We start from the raw sequence: 19,976 nt of genomic DNA, 5'->3' as shown, positions 1-19,976 counted from the left end.
AACTAGCAGAAGAGAGAGAGAGAGAGAGAGAGAGAGAAAACGAGTTATATCATCTATTAATATTCAAAGTCAACAGTCAATTTAAATCCAGAAATTTCCGGTAAGTATGAGGCAATAGAGACTGATAAGAATTGACAAATTGCCATTATTATTACCCATGTGATGAAATTTGTATGAGGAAATGCACATAGACTTCTTTTGCTTGTTTTGGGTTATTTGTGATTGTTTTCAAATAAACCAACAATCATATCTTACCTAACCTCATCTTTCAAATTAAAATATTTATATTTTGTTTTTTTAATTATACTTATTATTTTAGATCAAATAACCCAAAAGGAACAATAAATTTGTATGTGAATATTAAAATATGGATTAGGGTTTTGTGGAATCAAATTAAAGGAAGTGATTGATGTCATGTCAGTAATCATCAATCTATTGATATTTTGAAGGAAGTGATTGCTCCATATAGATAAGTGATATTTTGATAAAAAAAAAAAACATTACGATTCTATATTGTAAAAATTCAAAGTTAAGATTGAAAATAATCTTTTACTTTGTCTAAACTAAAATTTATAATACTAAAAATTATTTGATTATTTTACCCAAATAATTTATTCATCATTTTGGACTTAAAAGTCCAAATTGTCCTCTACAACTTTGAAAGTGCGTATATCTTTCAACCAACCACTAATCAACAAATAATTACAATTACTTAAAATATATAATAACTATTATATATATTTATTTATAATATAATTTTTTAAATAATTGTCAATCTATTTAAATTTATAAAATAAATTATTTTTAAACTTTATAATAATTATATATATATATGATTTTGAATTTGAATTTTTTTAAAAATAGTTAGGAAGTTAATATGGAGATTTAAAAAATTGACAGTTTAAAATTTTGTACACCCTCTTAATTTTAAATTGACAAATTTAAAATTAAATTGATTTTTTCAATATTATTATATAATTTTATAATTATAGTGAACTAGTATTTTTTTTTTTTAACTTGCATTATTTTTAATTATAAAATTATGTTATTATTATATAACAAAGATAGAACATTCTTCTACATACAGAGCACTCTAGATTGAACTGTAAACCTTTGTTAAAGAAAAATAAGTTAGTTTTATTAGTTTATTGGTATATAAGGAGAGGTTCTTATCGGTTAATTAGTAGAAGTTAATATAGTTAGTTAATACAATTTATTTTACATTTTAAATGTAGGAGGATGGTTATATATAATCCTTTATTTTTTTAATAAAATTGGTGAGTTTTTTCTCAAAAATTTCTTATATATTTATTTAACTTAATCTGTCAATGATATCAAAACGAGATATTCTAAGTTGCAACGAAATAAAAAGACCGAGTAATCCATGACAATTGAAAATAATGTTATTCAAGCTTTGATACCAAAGTCTACAATGTATGCTAATGAAAAACTTATTCTGAATCAAAGAGTATTGGGATTAGCAGAAGAATGACTTTTGACAATTGCTAGAGGATTTGTACTGACAAACACATAACAAAAAATGCCATTAATGATGCATGGCTAAAATATTTAAAGGTAAAAACTATATATTTCAAACTATTGATAAAACGGTGTTAGAAATCATTATAAATAAAAATATATCAAGGGATATTTAGGAATTTTTTAAATAGAAGTATAAAAGAATGGTTAAAGTGCAAAGAATATAAAAACAAAATTTTTACAAAGAGTTTGAAATGTTAAACATGAAGTGAGTGATTATTTTACTATTACAAATAAAATAAGTCACTAATGAAAAGATGAAAGATGGTGTAGTTATTGAAAAAATTATGAGATCTATATATAACATCTAAATTTGATTATGTTATATATTTAATTAAAGAATTAAATAATTTTGATACTCTATCTATTGATATGTTGCAAAATAATTTGTTGTTTCATTAATAAATGATGAATGAACATATTATTGAACAAAAATATACTCTAAAAGCTACATACATTGATCAAGGAAGATGAAGAGGTGATGGTTACATAGCAATATAAATTCATTCTTGAGTGTTACGATTATCACAAACTTTATATTTTTGATTAGAGTGTCAACTAAAGAAGGTAAAATTAAGTATAATTTGTTGAACCTAATTAAGATGTTTTATTAATGGCTCATGAAGACCTAGATTTTATGTTTCATTTTTTATGTGAACTTACCAAAGATGAAAACTGTGAATATAAAGTATTGTGATACTCAATAACAAATTGCAGATCATGATTAACCCACTTAAGTTGACTGCATGCTAGGTGGTTTTAGCTAAATAGTCATTTTAGTCATTAGATTTTTATTTTTATTTTTTTTTTTATAATTGGAAGGTATCTTGTTTCTCTCCACTACTCAAATTTATTTGAACTTGCGTTTTTGTTTTATTTGTTACAACAATCTATTTAGTCGGATCGAATTTTTTATCTCGAAATTTTGTAATCCGAATAATACTCTTAATTTTTTATGGGTCGTTTATTATTCATATTCTCGAATCGTGTTGGTGATCATTTCTCGAATCCGTATTTATCTATTTCTTTGCAGTGTTAAGATGATATTGTCAGATATGGAGTTCTTTTTTATTTTTTATTTTCTCGCTATTTTAACCATATTTGTAAATTAATGTTAATTTATTAGGTAGCAGAACTTTTTCTAAAGTAAGAATATTATTTAAGAAATAATAACCATTAAAATAACTAGTTTAGTTTAAGTTGCTTTTGGATTTGAATACTAGTCGACTAAAGAACGGGGACAACTTTGGCTTTGCTGCATTGGTTGGTTTTGTATCCACGTGAATACTCCTCCCAATAACAACATCCGGGGAAGATTCTGATGTTGATGATGATGTTGTATGCAGCTCATACATTGTTTTTCCTTCAATTGTTGCTATTTCTTCCAAAGCTACTACAACTTCCTTCATTGAGGGCCTTTCCTTTGACTTCTTTTGCAGACATCTTTGGATGATTGTACCTGCCTTCATTACTCCCTGGAATGAATACTGACCCTCAATCTGGAAATCCAAAATGGATTTTATGTTCCTTTCGCTACCAAGATATGGCAATGCCCACTCAACCAAGTCTTGTTTTTCATTACTCCTATTGAGATCTATGGAACACATTCCTGTCAAGATCTCCAGAAGCACTACACCAAAACCGTATACATCGCTCTTCGTAGTTAGACGACCTGCATAGTTTTAACAGTTTTAGACTTTTGCTATAGTCGAATTATTTCCATTTTTATCTGCCAAGACAAAACTTCATTCATACCTGTTGACACGTATTCGGGAGATGCATAGCCTTTAGTACCCATCACTCTTGTTGAGATATGGGTGGAGTAATCAGATGGACCCATCTTTCCTAAGCCAAAGTCTGCCAATTTTGCATTGTAGTTCTGTAAAGAAAAAATAAACATGAGCCAAAATGTCCATCCATAAACAATTATTGCAGCACATCCAAGGCTTTACAAGTTTAAGCAAGACAAACAAACAATAAGATGTAATCTCAAAAGATCTTTTGACATTTGCAATATATAAAAGAGAATGACTAGCTTGAGTGACGTATTTGAACCTTGTCAAGCAGTATATTAGATGATTTGACGTCCCTCATTATTATCGATGGTCTTGAAGTGTGCAAGAAAGCAAGGCCTTGGGCAATTCCTATAGCTATCTTGAGCCGGATATCCCAAGAAAGAGGTTTAGCAATAGAACCTCCTGCACAAAGGGTAAATGAGATTTTAGCTAGTAAATTAAAGGAAGAATTATTTGGTCTTTCTTTGTTCACAATCTTTACTTGTGAAAAGATGCTTGTCCAAACTCCCATTCTCCAAAAATTCATATACCAGACAGAGTTGTCTCTTGTCCGTACAGTAGCCAAACATTTTGACCAAGTTAGGATGACGAAATGATACCCTTCCCAAAATAGTCACTTCCGCCTGTGGAAACAACACAAATTGGTTTTAGAAACAACTAATGCATTTGCAGAAAAAATAGCTAGTCACTTCTGTTGCATATGTTATTTCTTAAGCTTTTCTTCTGCACCTCTATTTGAAACAAAAGTCAGTTTAACTCACTCAACTGCCATTAGAAGTTTTGTAGCAAAAATTTAAAAATTCAATGGGTGGTTTGAGCTTACACAAAGTTTAGTGGGCTAAATGAACTTAGTTTACGAGTTGAGAACAAACTTTAATCCTACTTCAGCAAAAAACAGGTAGGCGGAAAATTTATTAAATGAATTACCTGCCACTCCTCAGTGCCCTGCATGCTTTCAAAATCAAGTTTCTTGACGGCTACAGAAATTCCTCCACCAGGCTTGCACGGTTGAAGTGTCTTGTTATCGACCCAACCCTTATAGACTTTTCCAAAACCTCCTTGACCCAAAAAGTTGAGCAAATGAAAGTCTTGTGTAGCTCTCTTCATATCATTAAAACTGTATATTTTTAACTGCACTCCCACATGGCTGCTAATAATGACAGGTCCACCATTATCCCCTGAAATTTAAAGCAAATGAGAGTGTGCGTCAACTGATGGTTGGTTAATTCTCACTTTCAGCAGAAAATAAGTAAGAACATTTATAATTAGGCATGCATCAAAAAATATCAGCAAATGAAAGAATCATACAAGAAACACATGGTCATTAATTTGATCATAAAAGTTGGAAGGATTCCAAGCATGAATTAACCACAATAATCTTCCTAACACTATGCTTCTCAACTATTCCTCATATATTTGGAACCGAGAATGATTTTCTCATTACTCTCAATTAAAAAAAATCTGTGTATATGTCTAGCAGCAGATCAGTAAAGAAAATGAGAACTTTTATCTTTTACAATGACACACAACCCATTAGTTCAAAAGAAAATGTTTTATTTGTCGTATTTACATTTTAATATGTAACTTATTCCAATGCAACTGACATATTTAATAGAACTTAATTTTCTTATTTTGTTGGCATGTGTAAAATTTAAATAGAGATTAAACAGGAGGGAGGGATTACCTTGTTCAAGAGAATGACTTAAGTTTTGCGTCAGGACAGGAACATAATCTGCTTCTGAAAGTCGGGGATAATTTTCATCATTCCATGATCCAAATTTCGGGACAATGAACTTATCCAAGTTATTTAAAGAATCAAGTTCTGAATTAAGGCGTGAAACAATATCAGCCATAGAAGGTCGTTTTTTGAGATGGTTATGTAAGCACTCATTGGCAATTGTTGAAATCAATTTCAAGGAGGAAACAGGTATTTGGCCTCTCAAGGAAGGGTCAACAATCTGGCCAAGACTTCCATCTTCAAAGCAACTTTGGGCCCATAAGGCTAGACTTCGTTGCTCGTCCTCAAATCTTATGTCTATAGCCGGTCTTCCACAAAGAATTTCCCACAGAACAACTCCAAAGGCATAAACGTCGGTTTTCATGGTTAGCTCCCCATTTAAGAAATATTTTGGGTCTAGATATCCAAACGTTCCTTTTACTGATGTGCTCACATGGGTGCATGAATGGCTAAACCTGAACTTTCTGCACAATCCAAAATCAGAAATCTTCGCTACCCAGTTCTCATCCAGCAAAATATTAGTGGTCTTCACGTCCCGATGTATGATGGTGGGTTCACTTTCATGAAGAAAACTCAAACCTCGAGCAGCATCAATGCAAAGTTTTAGCCTTCTATTCCAAGGCAGAGGTTCAAGTCTACCTTTACCATCACTATAGCTTTTATACAAATGATCAGCGAGGCACCCACGTGTCATGTTCTCATAAACAATGATCATTTCTTTATGCTCATTGCAATAACCAATCAAAGAAACAAGGTGATCATGTTGAAGCTTGGAAAATATCTCAATCTCTGTCCAGAACTCTTCTGCCCCTTGTTTGGAATTTGAATTCAATCGCTTTATAGCAACAGTTTTGGTGACACCTTCAACATTCCCTTTGTAGACCTTACCAAACCCTCCTCTTCCTATAACTAATCCATCATCAAAGTTATTAGTTGCGAATTTCAGTTCTGCAAATGAAAAACGGCGACACAGTTCTTTAGGTGGGTATGGAATTGGAAAGACAATATGATTTTCAACCTTTTCTTCATGAGGTGGGGAGGGAAAGTTAGTTTTGTCATCAACATTTTCATCAGGTAGGCATGGAAAGACAGTTTTGTTATCAACCTTTTCATCAGGTGGGCATGTAAAGGCATTTTTGTTATCAACCTTTACATCAGGTGGGTGTGGAAAGACAATTTTGTTTTCAACGTTTTCCATATAGATGTGAATATTGTAAACAATGATGTTCGAAATAACTAGTAGAAGGACAACTAATGTAAAGATAGTGTTTCTACCACTTAAAGGTGATGCAAACCTTTGGAATTTTGTAGATAAAGGAATCACTGGATTCACCCCAGCAAGATTCTTGTCATTATTGCTCAACTTAAGTACTTCCAATCCTTTTAAGATGACATCTATAGGTTCTTCTTCTTCTAACTGAAGTTCAGGAATCAAGTTTGAGTAGAAATCTATAAGCAGATCATGCTTACCCTCCATTCTATCTCCATCCATCATCATTATGTAATCCATATATATTGCAACACCATGTCCTCCGACCCACTTGATCAGATCCCCATCACTCTCAGCCATCTGATTATTTATAAACAAACTGAACTTTCTTTGTCCCATCTCCTTGATTTGGTAATCAAGCTCGCAGAAATGGAATCTAACCAAGTACCTGAACCCCAAATCAACAGGTAACTTCCATGATAGTTTGAAGCCACTCTTCATTGCCCAGGATGTCTGATATACTTTTGATGGTGCAATGAATGTGGGAATTTTCCGATAGATGATATTGGATGATGTTGTTAAAGGTGAAAGGCTTGATGATCCAGATTCAACCAAATAGTTGGAGTCACTAGACCATTCGCGAAACATCCCTGTGTCTTGTGCAGACAAAAGGGAGATTCCACCAATATTCAACCTGTGTACAGTCTCTAGTGCAAAGCTATTACCAATTAGAAACCGGCGATTATGTCCAACAACGGATGCCCCTGAATTACCTTGTGGAGTATAGTAAAGGGTATCGGGCATGGAGACAACTTCAATTCCATTAACAAAAGCATACAACTCGTCATCACAGGAACAAGTTCTAGATGGCGAGAATGTCAAGCGCAATGGTTTATTTTTTTCAACATGCAAGGAGAATTCTTTGACAATAGACTTTAACCCATAAGCATCAGCTGTCAAGGAAGGACTGAAGTTGCTGAGGAGGGTGTAAGGACCGGCTTTAACTGTAAAGAAAGCGTTTGACCTTGTGAAACCCTTGTATAAAGTAGGATAGAAGTATAAGCGTATGAACATTGGGCCTGAAATGCTGTGGAATGTGTAGGTGAAGTGTGAATAGGACACCCGAGCCGTAGAGTAGGGAATGCCAACAGCAGAGAGAGCCTTCTTCTCAATTGTTTTTAAGCTTTTAGATTTACCATTATCAAAGAATTTATTAGTAGTGGCATCTCCAATCCATTGGCGTCCATCTAAAGAAGTTGAATTGCCATAAGAGCCGCAATTAATAGCAATAATCTCGGTGGGGTGAGATGGAAGATGAGTTTGACCATGAACCATCCAAAGAAGGCAAACAAGAACAAGATAATAGTGGATGAAACAGAGGAAGGTAAACATGGTATTGCGTTTCGAAATAAGAAACATTTTTCTTTTGTTTTCTTAAGCAAGAGAAGAGAGACTGATGAGGAAGGCAGCTTAGGCCCTACCTCTCTCGATAAGAATTGACAAAGTCCGGTCAGTAGTAGGTTGATGTGATGAAATCTGTATGAAGGAACTCTTCTGCACATTTGTTTATAGAGGAAATTTGACCAAATCATCCAAAAATAGCTCTAAAAAAATGACCCAAAGTGGAAAATGCACATTTGTTTATAGAAGAAATTTGACAATAATAATAGATCTAATTAGAAAAATGACTCAAGATTGAAAATGTTTTTTTTTTGTCACACATGAAATGTTCATATTGTCTCGTTCTCTAAAAAAATTATAAATCCTCTTCTCTATTCCAACTCTCCAACCTCCTGACTTGACTTTCGATTCATCTTCTCTACAAGCTCTTATTGAAAAAAAAAACAGATTATTTATTTTTATTTTGAAATAACCCAGATCAAACAATAGCTTTTAATCCCATTAAATCCAAGAAACATGAACAATAATAAACTTAAGAGACAAAAGTTGCAAAAAGAATGAAGTACTGTTTCTTATGTTTTGATTATACATATGTTGGATTAACTCTACTATTAAGACCCAACCAACTAACCAACCAATCTTATAAACTATGACTTAACATCACTTGATGTTGTTCCATTGTCAACCAATTCCTCACTAGCAGTTTGATCATCATCATTATCATCATCATTTGTTTCCGATTGAGTGTCAGTTGTTTCTGGAAAGAATTCTTCATTTGGGAACATCTTGCGGAACAGCTAAAACAATGCAAAAACAACAATAAATATCTAGATTTAAATGCTCTTGCAGACAAGTTTGAATTTCATACCTCTTCGGTTTCCCCTAAAAGATCGTTGTAGTTCAGTTTACCATCCGGACCAGGAGTGGAACATATGAATTCAAATGAACCCTGCAATCCGTCCATGAAAAACAAATCATTTTCTTTACAAGTTTCTTTTGCATTCATGGAGAAAAGTACTATTACTAAGTGAGATTATACAACAAGATCAAACCAACCATTGTCATTTCTTGTATATAGAGAGCACTCCAGATTGAACTGGGGAGACCTTTAGCTTTTTCACTTTCATCTGTAGAATCTGTTTCAGGGTTTACAGAATTAGGACTCGAGATGACAGTATTCATGGCTGCATTTAGCAATATTTTTCCTTCAACACCATCGTCACACAGAGCTGATATATACGACACGAACCTGAAAACAAAATTAAATAAATTAAATTACTTGCACAACAAATAATGAACAAAAGAATGATATAATAATGGAAGACCTTACATGCCAGGTGGACAAACAGCTAAGCTGCTATCTATTTGAAGAAGCCGGATTGAAGTCGACTGTTCGGGATACAGTGCTAAAGATAAAAGAGGTCTTCAATGATTAAACCATCCAACATTTAAGAAAAAAAACATGTATTGCTCACTTTTGGGAGGATAGACTACTAGGAAGGTTGAAACATCAGGTTTTAAGGAACTCTTTGTGATGAATATTGCTCTTGCCACTTTCTTCTTCTTCCCAGTATCCCTCAAGTCAAGTTTTTTTAGGACTTGTTGAAGATTCTCTGGGAAACTAGTATATGGTGATGATGAAACCCTATATAATGGACCAAGGATCAAATTCTGGCTGAATAGCTCTTGCCCAGTGGCGACTTTAACACCTTTGTAACTCCCTGTCTCCTACAGAATCTCAAAAAATAATTACAAAAAGAATTGGACTCGATAATAGACTTGGATTAAGCAAACTTTTGAGATGATCAATGGTCACTTGCATACCTTATCTATGAGTAAAGCACTCACTGGTGTCCTGAGAACCTGCACATCAGAAGGTTTCACTTATTTTAATGACAGACATAAAAAGGAACAGAAGACCTAGAAATGGCGTAGTTACTTGTCCTACAATTAGTTTATTTAACATATGTTTCAACAATACAACAGAAGCCTTCAAATATCATCACCGAATAGTTCAAAAAATCCCAAAAATAAATAAATTATCAGTCGAACTTACATAGAGACAACCTTTGACAGCAGCACGACGACAAAAAGCTTGTGAAAGTTCCCCTTGTGCATACATAGGGTAAATCAAAGCCCCAAGTGCATTAGAAAACCTGTTAACCATCATACACACTTAGACTAACCTATTTGTTATCAGTCAATTTCATATTGGAGCACTTTCTTAATTTGAAAATTCAAGGAAGATATTCAAAAGCAAATAGAAAACAACCTGCCAACTGATGAATGGTAAAGAGATAAACGTTCTATTCCATCTTTTGTCTTGAGGACATCCTCGCATGTCTCCACGTTGTCTTGATCATAGTCAGTCATGGCTATTGCATATAGGATAATCCTGTAAGATAAAGAAGATTCATCATGGGAAATCTTGTCAACAATCACAGCCCAACACAAACGAAAAGAAGCATAGATATCAACACAACAGGTATTATAATACTAAACAGATATGAATGTTTGGGAAGAAAATCAACAGTCACGAAGCAGGAAATGGGAATTATTCAGTTCTAGTCATATATTCTCTCATGGACAGCTAAAGTTTGCAGAATTAACAGGTCGAAAATAAATCTCACTAACAGAGAGATAAGAGCGATATGATCTGTACGATTTAATCTTCGGCGGCAAACGCATTTTGTTCATAAACTCAACGAATGGGCTCTCCAAATCCTCCGGAGAAATTCTAGTCGATTCATTGGTCTCTACACCGTCAGAACGAACTGCTTTCAGATGTTCCTCAACAAGCTTGAAGAACTTCCCCAGTCGAGTCTTCTCAGTTAAACCCAAGCTCGTATCTTTAAAAATTGCCGACCTAGAATCAGGAACATTGAACAGTTTCCCGCTACCATCAGAAATAAAACTCGAACCAATGCTCTTGAATTCAACGTACTGGCTGATACCGGACTTCAGCAATAGATTGACGGCTGAATCTGCGCAGAACAAAACCTTAGGTCCAGACACATCGAGATTGAACTTCCTCGAGTGTTCAACCGCTTCGACTGAATGAGAAGAGATCTCCACATCAGAGTATAGTGGCCGGATCGCGAGGTCGACGGAGAGATAGTCGCCGTCGGTGGAGGAAGAGGTCGGAATGGAGTGATGGATGGATTGCGATCGGAGGAAGGAGGTGAGTTCATCTAGAGGGAGAGATGTGAAGTGGCTGCCGTAATAAGGGTTGGGATCGAGGTGGAGGACGGTTCTTCCGTTTGTGGCGGCGGCTGCGGCGAGGACTGATTCGGGAAGTCCAGTGCCGACGATGATGAGATCAAAGCTGGTGGGTTCTATTGAAGCGTACGAGTTGCCTTCTTCGTCCATCTCGGCTGAACAAGATTTTCGCGGGTCGAAATGAAAGACAGGGCCGATTGTATCCAATCAAACGGCTCGAACCGCCGATCTCGACTGAAATAGGGATTTTCTTTTTGTTCCATTTTAATCTGTAAAAGCAGTCTTTTTATTTTAAATAGTTTTTCTTAATTGTAAGTTAATAATGAGTAATAATAATTAATAAGTCTGCAAATGCAAATGAGTTCAAAACGGAAAATGGGTCACGATGATTTTGTGAATTTATCATGATTAGTAGGACCAAAATCACGATCATGTCATTGAATCTTTAATTTTTTTTTAATTTGGACAAAAATCACAATCAAACTCATCCAATAAAATGCTGTTATTTCTTGTCCAGATTTTTTTTTTATTATTATTTATAATTTAAAAAAATAAATAAAATATATCAAAATTCATAATTTTTCAAGATCTATAAATAGAGACAACTCTTGTTATATTTAGAAGCACAAAAAAAATCACAATTTTCTATATTTTTACTAATTATCCTCCTTTATTTACAATTATTCATAATTAATACTAAATTATTATGGATAACTACAACAATAATTCAAACACTTCCGTCCAAATATGAAAATTTTTAAAAATAAAAATAATATTTTTTAATTCATGATCAAGATTTTGTTGGTCATGGATAAGCACAATGACCAAAATTTTGGTCATAAAACACTCAAAAATGGGTCATGGATAAGGATGCTATAAGTTCAGAAATATGTTATTCTTTTATGTGTTAAAAGTTTTTTTATTAATTAATTAATAATTAAAATGATAGGGGGAAGAGAAAGAAAAAAAAATATTATTATTTTTTCAACCAATCAGATTTTCTCATGTCATTTTTCTCAAATTTTCTTCCAAAATCATTTCTCTTTAAAAAAAAATTGTAAGTTCATATACATTTTTTATATAAATTTTTTAATATTTTTTTAAGGATGGCTCAGTCTTTGGCACGTTCAAGCCCCAAGGGAGGACAGTAGATTATTCTCAACTCGATTAAGTATTTATTAGTCGACTTGAACTCAAGCTCGAACGAATTTATAAATGTGAATTCTGACTCAACTATTTGAAAGTGTTTTTTATTCATGGATAATAAATATATGTTAAAAATGTAAAACACTTCAAAACTGAAAGGAAACAATTTACTTGAATTATTTTGTTTAATGTAACATAGACACATTATGAATGATCTGTATCTTAACTAGACATGAATGAGTTGGGCCAAATACTCAACTCTACCCTTGTTAGGTTACTCAAAATGATCTAACAACAAATTGTAATTATAGCTATCCTTCTAAAAATGCTATGAATTATATTTGATGTGTTTCTATAATTATTTATCAATCCCAAAAGATGGCAAAATTAATGAAATTGCATGCATTCTTTTTTGTTCAAACACCCATACAAGTTACAAATGGAATGATCAATAATCTTAATTAATTTTGTTTAAAAAAAATATTCATTTGAAACAATGAGCTTTCTCTTACACAAGTTTTCATTAGAAACAACAAGGTTGTAACATGCTCATCAAATAAAAAAGACTTAATTTTAGAATAGATTGACAAACTACAAAAAGATTAATCCTGATCAATCTTTCTTGGACTAGATGGGCCCTGGGGCGACACTCTAAAATCATATTCAGTTTGTTTGATAGGAATCATCTTTAGTATGTAACTAGCTAGGGCTGGTTTAAAAGAATGTGTTGTCCTATTCCGATCTTAATGGGCTAAAATAACATGATATAGTATAATCCAAAGTATTGTTATATTTGGAGACAAATCAGAAAATGAATTGTCATATGTTAAAAATAGACAGCATGCCTAATAAATTAATGCAATTAATAGTTACTTAGTTATACACCAGCACTTTTGAGTTTTTTTATTTATTTATAAATTTGTAATTTATTGGACATAGATTAAATCATTCATAACTTATTAAGTTATTTTATTTAGCAAGAGGAATGATTAGTACTGGTTGGAACCAAAATGGGTAAGTCTTGAAATTATTGTAGTGGTAAATAACAAATATTTCAGGCATGGCATGGCATGGGTCACCATTTCATACTAATTCAACTGCTCCTATTATTCTCTTTTTTCCATTTTTCTGTCATTTCAGTCCCAAGTTTCGATACACTTTTCAAAAATAAATATTGTAAATTTAATTTTAATAATGATCAATTTCTACATTCATTTGTTTACAAATAAATAAGAACAGTTTAGTTTATGTAAAAAATTATATTTAGTTAAGTTATAAAATTTTTATATATATAATTAAAGAAGAACTAGCATGACATTCTACAATCATGACCCCGCTAAAACTTAAAAAAATTCGTGACATTTTGGTTTCTTAAGCCGACTCTTAATATTAGGCTACCTTGGTACGTCAACTAATTTTTTATTTATTATTAATTAGTAAATATTAGGTATCATAATCTTTTAAAAATAATAAGAACATTTTAAATGTCTTCAAATCCATTTTTATTTTTATATTAAATTCAAGTCCTTAACCTTTTTTTTCTTACATTAATTCAAACTCTCATAACTCTAATTCTAGTTGGATCTTTCCTTACAAGATTTCACTTGAATTTTCTTTTTTAATATTTTGTTGTTGATTTTACTACAAATACCCTAAATTGGAGTGAAATTATACTAATTCTCTAAAAATTTATAAAATATATATTGTGTTAATCATGTTAAGTGAATGACTATGTAGTTTTATGCTTGGGACATATCTACTAAATGATTGCAGAAGCATCAAGAGTGGAAAAGAGCATACATATATAATATACATTGGTTTCTTTTTTATATATATGAAAAAAAAAAAGTATAACAAGAAACCATCTTAAAATACTTAATTGGATTTCACTTTTTGAGGTCATTGTTATCAAGACCCTTTTTATTAATCCAGTCATCAAGTTTAAGAGATACCATCTTTGCATGCACATGAGCTCTCAACATCAATATTCCTTGATAAAGCTTTAACCTTTTCCATTTCTTTACTTTCATCATTCTATATTGTCTTCTATATCTAACAAATACAACATTTTCAATACCACAATTGATTTCTTTCTTTTTTTCTGAAAAAAACATATTAACATTCCACCATAGACCAGAATAGTGATTCTAAGAAATATGAAAGATGAGTAACTAGTTAAAGTTTAATAACAAAATAAAAATCAAATTTGGATTACAGAGGTGGACAATCGGTACAAATTCATGGGAAAAATGGATGTTATTCTTAAATTTAATTCAATAAGTATTCTTAATAAATAAATATATATATAATATATATTTATTAATAACAAAAAATTAACCACAAAAAAATCTAAAAATTAAAAGGTGTGAACTTATGCGGCGGGAGTAATGATGAATGGAGATCATTTTCATGAAATAAATTCGATAATTAGGAGTTAGGACCACAAATATGCTTATTATCACTTCACGTTAGCTTACCTTAGTTAATTTGACTACTTATTTCTATATATCATGAATTGACTATAATTAACAATATATTGTGATCTTTTAATTAAATTGTTTAGTTTGTTTTGTAATAAATAATTATATAACCATATTTGATCTTCATTTATCATGTTTGGTGTATGTATTCTATTTGTTTTTATTTTAAGGAAGAAATAAAAAAGAAAACGGAAACATTCTTTTTGCTTTAATTTATTTCTTGTTTGGTGTATTTTGGTGCCAATTGGAGGGAATGTTATGCGCCAGTTGAAACGTCGTGCAAGCCTGCAAGCTGTCTTTGTTTCACTTTTTCTTATTCTTTATTTATTTATTTATTTTTGGAATTTCTATGTCATTTCATCATCTTGTGTGTTTGATTTTTTTTTCTTCTGATCTGATTGGGTTATATATTATTATTTTGGAATTAAATCTAAAACTGTAACTATGGTAAATAAAAAAAAACGAGAATACAAGTGATCATAACATATAGTATTTATATATATATATAAATAAACACAATTCTTCATCTATTCTATATTAGTTCCTATAAATTAAACAAAGGAAGTAAACCCTCAATTTTCATCCCATTGTATCATATTTGATTCCATAAAAATATGTTATTGATCACTATTGAATTTCATTTTCTTCTTATTCTTTGTAATTTTTCATTAATTCACATACTATTTTATTGCACTTACAAGTAATTACAACTTCTCTCATATCCTCAAGGAATAAATTACCAACAAATTATTAGAATATTTGATTTATAAAAAACCTATGTTTAACCGGGGATCCTCCACCTATTTTTGAGGGTGTTGTGTACTTTGTCACATTCTTTACTTTAAGTTCAGACACACACATGTATATGAATTGAAATACAACAAATATAGAAAAAATAAGCTGTAAATACTATAAGTAGATCCTTAAAATAAAAATAAAAAATGATGAAAAGGATAGTAACAGTTAAAGTAAATCCTTAAAATAAAAAAGAGAGAAGGAAGTACAAGTAAAAAGTAGTTTCAATAATTGAAAAGATATGAATTATTAGTAGGATTAGCATGATTATTAATGTGGAAGAATTAAAGCTTACGTGGGTCACGTGCTATCTCTCGTCATACCTATTTGGCCATTTTCGGAGTTTTCTAAGTTAGTGAAATTTGTTTGTTTACTTGATCGTGATTGAGGAGGGAGGGTGTAGGGTGGTTCGTGTAGTAGGAGATAAAAACCAAAAGAGTCCCTTCCTAATTACAGTTATTAGATATTAATAAGTAAGTAATAACTAAGCACGACGTTCACTTTCTGGTCGTGTCATTCCAGCAATGGCCCTTATTTTTCTCTCTCTAGAAGAGAGAGAGCATAACTTTTTATTCTCAAATCCATGTTGTTATTATTACTATCATCGCTGTACTACAGACTCTCCGTCTCCACGGAAGACCCACTTCTATTCTCTCTCTCTCTTTTTCCCTCTCCCCTTAATCTCTTTCCTCCATTTCTCCACCACCACCATCTCTCTCCTCATCCTCCACTTCTCTCTATCTCTCTAATATTACCAAGATCTTTTTCAATGCACCAAGAGAAGATGATCAGTCACTACGAGTTTAATTATTGATTTCAAATATGTCTTCAAAGTTTCTCATTTGACTTTCCCTCTTCCCCCCCCCCCCCCCTACTTTATCATCATTCTTAGTCTCTGCTCCTTCAGATTTGTTTTGGACGAAGCTGCTGGCTGATCTTATTAACATTAGATGGTAAGTTCGTCTATTTCCTTAAGTTTTTGTGGAAATTGATCTATTCAAATGATCTATCTGCCTATCAATTAACACTTGATGATCATCACTTCTCCTTTTATGTTGTAAATTCAAATGATCTGGGATTTGATATTTCACCCTCCTCTTATGAACATATTGGTTGATTTTGTTGTTGTTATTAAAGTTAATGAGTTAGCTTTTGGATTTAGATCAAATTCCCTAAAAAATTGAAGATGGACCCATTTTCCCTTTCTTTTCTGTATGCCAATTGGCCTGTATTCCTATTTTATTTGGATGTATATGGTTCTCTATTATTAGTTATTCCAAAATGAATGTTGAAATTTTGCATAATAATGCAGATCAAAGGATTTCTATAGGTTTATTATGCAGTAAAGTAATATAAAAGAAAGAGAGATTGAATGGGGAGTTTGTCGTACCTTTTTGACTTCAATCAGGACAGCAGCAGCACGACTAGAAAGGTTCAGCCGCAGCAAAGGAAACACGTTGATGGTAATATAATCATATTTCCTTGTTGTTCTTATTGAATCAGTTGTTAAATTGCCCTTTTCTGTAGGATTAGAAGCTCCCAGAAACAGCTTAGAACTGCAAGGAGAAGCATTTCAGACTAGTTATAATAGTAATAATACTTATGTTGGAGGAGCCCTTTCAGCTTATGAATGGTTAGAAAACACTTCTTTCCCAACAGAGACTTCAATGAGAAAATCGATCAGCAATGAAACCACAATCAAACGACCAAATAGTAATAATAATAATAATAATGCTAGACGGACCACTCCAAGTGTTGTGGCCAGGCTCATGGGAATGGAGATGTTACCTTCCTCAGATAACTATCGTCCTCTTCCTCCTCCCCCGGTTAATAAACCACCACCGCCCGAAAGGAAAGAAGTGGAACAGTCTATAACCAATTTCAGAAAGAGTGAAGAAGACAGTCTTCATGTTAACTGCAACCCACTTGATTTTGGAAAGTCAAAAAAGGCAAATCATCGACCCGAGCATCCCCAAGAAGAAGAGCTACAGAAATTCAAGAAAGATTTCGAAGCATGGCAAGCTGCGAGATTCAAGGAATGCACTAAACTAGTTGAATCGTCCTCAGGAAGGAACTCTGAACAACTCATTGCTCAAGAGAATCTCAACCGCGAAAAGATTGCTCTATATTCAGGTTCTAGAATAAGAAACAGCATATCGAACGAGGAGGATCAAATGCCTAATAAACCAGCATCATCATCTCCCCTTGGATCGTATTATTCATCGAGAACAAGAAGCAGAACAGTAAGTTACGATTCTACTGATTTCGAGACCAGTAGTTCTGATCACAGGCTTGGGAAATCTTCTGGACCGACGAAGATTGTTATTCTAAGGCCTGGACCTGACCAGTTTGTCGATAGCGAAGAATCATGGGTAGGTTGTTCTTCTGCTAATTCAGAAGAGAGGGTTGGTGGTGCTTCCAACAACAATAATAATAATAGTATAGAAGATTTTCTAAAGGAGGTTAAGGAAAGGTTGAAATGTGAGCTTCAAGGAAAATATCAGAAAAGGGTCAGGGGAAGAGGGATTGAGACGCCATTTAGTGAAAAGCAGCAGCCAGTTGATGCAAAACAAATAGCACAAAATATAGCAAAACAAGTCAGAGAAAGTGTAATGATCAGATCAGCAGACTCACCTGATTTCATCATCAACAGAGATACCAGGAAAATTGTAGCAGACAAGCTGAGGAATGTTCTTGACAGTAATATAGAACCGTCCTCATCTCCTAGGAATCTCACCCGATCAATGTCAGCTCCAGTTTCAACTACGTCGTTTGGGAAGCTACTTCTAGAGGATCGCCATGTTCTTACCGGGGCTCACATTCGTAGGAAGCACGAATCATCTTCATCGGTGGATTCAAATATTTTGAAGAGGAAAAAGGAGAAGTTCACCAACATTAAGGAGAGAGTTTCAAGCTTTAAATACAGATTCACTCTTCATGGTTGGCTTTTCAGAAGAAGGTTTCATTCTTCTGAAGATGTTTTCAAGTACGATTATGGCTGCTCTAGGAACGATATCATGAGCGGACCAACAGTTGTCAACTCCAACTATGGCAATGTACATGAAAACTCTACTGAGGTTCCACCTAGCCCTGCATCTGTTTGCAGCAGTAGCCATGAAGAGTGGGGACGAGCAGCCGATTATCTCACACCATCCTCGCCTTTCTCCGAATTATCTCCATTACGAGATTCCTCATTGCCACAGGTCTTCAGAGAGATCAACTGTAATCTAAGCGGTAAATATATAAACCAATTTGTCTGTCTATCATCTACACTTATTTGTTTGAAAAACTCTAATGATTCATTGTATAACAGAGCTAAGGAGGCAACTGAATGCCCTAGATACCAATGGTGCATCAATGGAAGAAGAAGAAGAACAACAACAACAACTTACAGAAGAAGCAGATACGATGGAGTTGGATGATCCAGCAGAAGCTTATATAAGAGATCTACTAATTGCTTCTGGTTTATACGATTGCACATTCAACAAACAACCGCTGTCGAGATGGGAGCCAATGGCGAAACCGATCAACAACCGTGTGTTCGAAGAAGTGAAGATGTACGGAGAAGATGAATCAAGTTCAAATCGCCGACTTCTATTCGATTTGACAAACGAAGCGCTTCCGGTGATTCTCGGACAACCTGTGATGAAGTTTCCTCCGTCTGGGAGCAAGTTATTGAATAGCGTGCTGGAGATGATTCGAGGTTACTTGAGTCCTCCACCGGACAGATTCTATTTCTCGATTGACGGTATGGTTGGGCGAGACCTAGGGTGTGCGCCGTGGACGATTCTGGTGAAGGATGAGGTTAATGCTATGGGGAAAGAAGTGGAATCTATGATTACATCAGGTTTGATCGAAGAGATAGTGAAGGAGCTTCATCTTCTTCAATTACATCGGCTACGACGGATCAGGCATAAACAGATGGTTATATCATCAGCATCATCAGTATGTTCTTCATCATCGTCATCATAATAAGCAGCAGCAGCTGATGAGAATATAAATGCATAAAATATGGTGTTTGTTTTTTAGTTTATCTGGTAGTTTGGGTGTTTTGATTTGAGTGCTAATAATAATTAATATTTTTTGTTTATTGATTCTGGATTTGTTTTTAGTATATAAACCAGTTGATGGGTTTTTGGTGAGTTAATTAATGTACATAACAATGAATATTCATGGGTTTTTATTTATATAAATTTACTTCTTTTTTTCTTATTGCTCTTGATTTAATTGTATTAATTCTATTTTTTTTTTTTGATAAAAAAGATTTTTAATTGGATTAATTATTAAAATATTTTTTATATTTAAAATTTAATAAAAATAAAATAATAATATTTTATTATTTTGTTTAATAAAAGATAAGTAATTTAATAGTTAAATAATATATAATTGAATATGTGGTGGATTCATATTTAAAAAGTCTCTTAAATCTTAAATGCATTCGGGTATGTATAAATTTAATTACGCAAATGATTACTTCAAAATATTTTGACGAAATGATCGTCTCGTCTCGCGAAGAAAAAACATGTGGAAAGTTCAAAATGATCGTGCTCTTCGCGTGTTGATCGTGCCTCTTCGTGTTACACGATTGAGATAATTTCACAAATTTTCCTTTCGCGTGACGATTCTGCCATTCATGTTACGCGACCACGGAT

General features: G+C 33.0%; 4 protein-coding genes across 4 annotated transcripts; 1 reads left to right on the top strand and 3 right to left on the bottom strand.

Annotated features, from left to right (window-relative positions):
- Positions 1-2,729: 2,729 nt before the first annotated feature.
- Positions 2,730-3,146, bottom strand: LOC124925103 (serine/threonine-protein kinase RIPK-like). Its single transcript, XM_047465075.1, has one exon. It carries the CDS (start codon positions 3,144-3,146, stop codon positions 2,730-2,732), a length of 417 nt encoding a protein of 138 aa, XP_047321031.1.
- An 84-nt stretch (positions 3,147-3,230) lies between these two features.
- Positions 3,231-7,643, bottom strand: LOC124925102 (receptor-like protein kinase FERONIA). Its single transcript, XM_047465073.1, has 6 exons — positions 5,020-7,643; positions 4,219-4,513; positions 4,063-4,066; positions 3,817-3,958; positions 3,595-3,737; positions 3,231-3,418 (listed from the first exon to the last, which is right to left on the bottom strand). Exons 1-6 carry the CDS (start codon positions 7,616-7,618, stop codon positions 3,242-3,244), a joined length of 3,360 nt encoding a protein of 1,119 aa, XP_047321029.1. The 5' UTR covers positions 7,619-7,643; the 3' UTR covers positions 3,231-3,241.
- Positions 7,644-8,160: 517 nt separating this feature from the next.
- On the bottom strand, positions 8,161-11,128 carry LOC124926497 (rab escort protein 1). The gene is made up of 9 exons (XM_047466733.1): positions 10,347-11,128; positions 9,957-10,079; positions 9,741-9,840; positions 9,509-9,547; positions 9,160-9,412; positions 9,015-9,090; positions 8,741-8,933; positions 8,553-8,633; positions 8,161-8,481 (listed from the first exon to the last, which is right to left on the bottom strand). The coding sequence occupies exons 1-9, from the start codon at positions 11,051-11,053 to the stop codon at positions 8,332-8,334; spliced, it is 1,722 nt and encodes a 573-aa protein (XP_047322689.1). The 5' UTR covers positions 11,054-11,128; the 3' UTR covers positions 8,161-8,331.
- A 5,503-nt stretch (positions 11,129-16,631) lies between these two features.
- LOC124924077 lies at positions 16,632-19,540 on the top strand. Its single transcript, XM_047464126.1, has 3 exons — positions 16,632-16,787; positions 16,852-18,558; positions 18,638-19,540. Exons 1-3 carry the CDS (start codon positions 16,697-16,699, stop codon positions 19,294-19,296), a joined length of 2,457 nt encoding a protein of 818 aa, XP_047320082.1. The 5' UTR covers positions 16,632-16,696; the 3' UTR covers positions 19,297-19,540.
- The last annotated feature ends 436 nt before the right edge of the window (positions 19,541-19,976 follow it).

This window comes from Impatiens glandulifera, chromosome 2 (assembly GCF_907164915.1).
Source record: "Impatiens glandulifera chromosome 2, dImpGla2.1, whole genome shotgun sequence".
In the NCBI taxonomy this organism is placed as follows: Eukaryota; Viridiplantae; Streptophyta; class Magnoliopsida; order Ericales; family Balsaminaceae; genus Impatiens; species Impatiens glandulifera.
The sequence above is the reverse complement of the archived record's forward strand: the minus strand, read 5'-3'. Positions and strand labels throughout refer to the sequence as shown.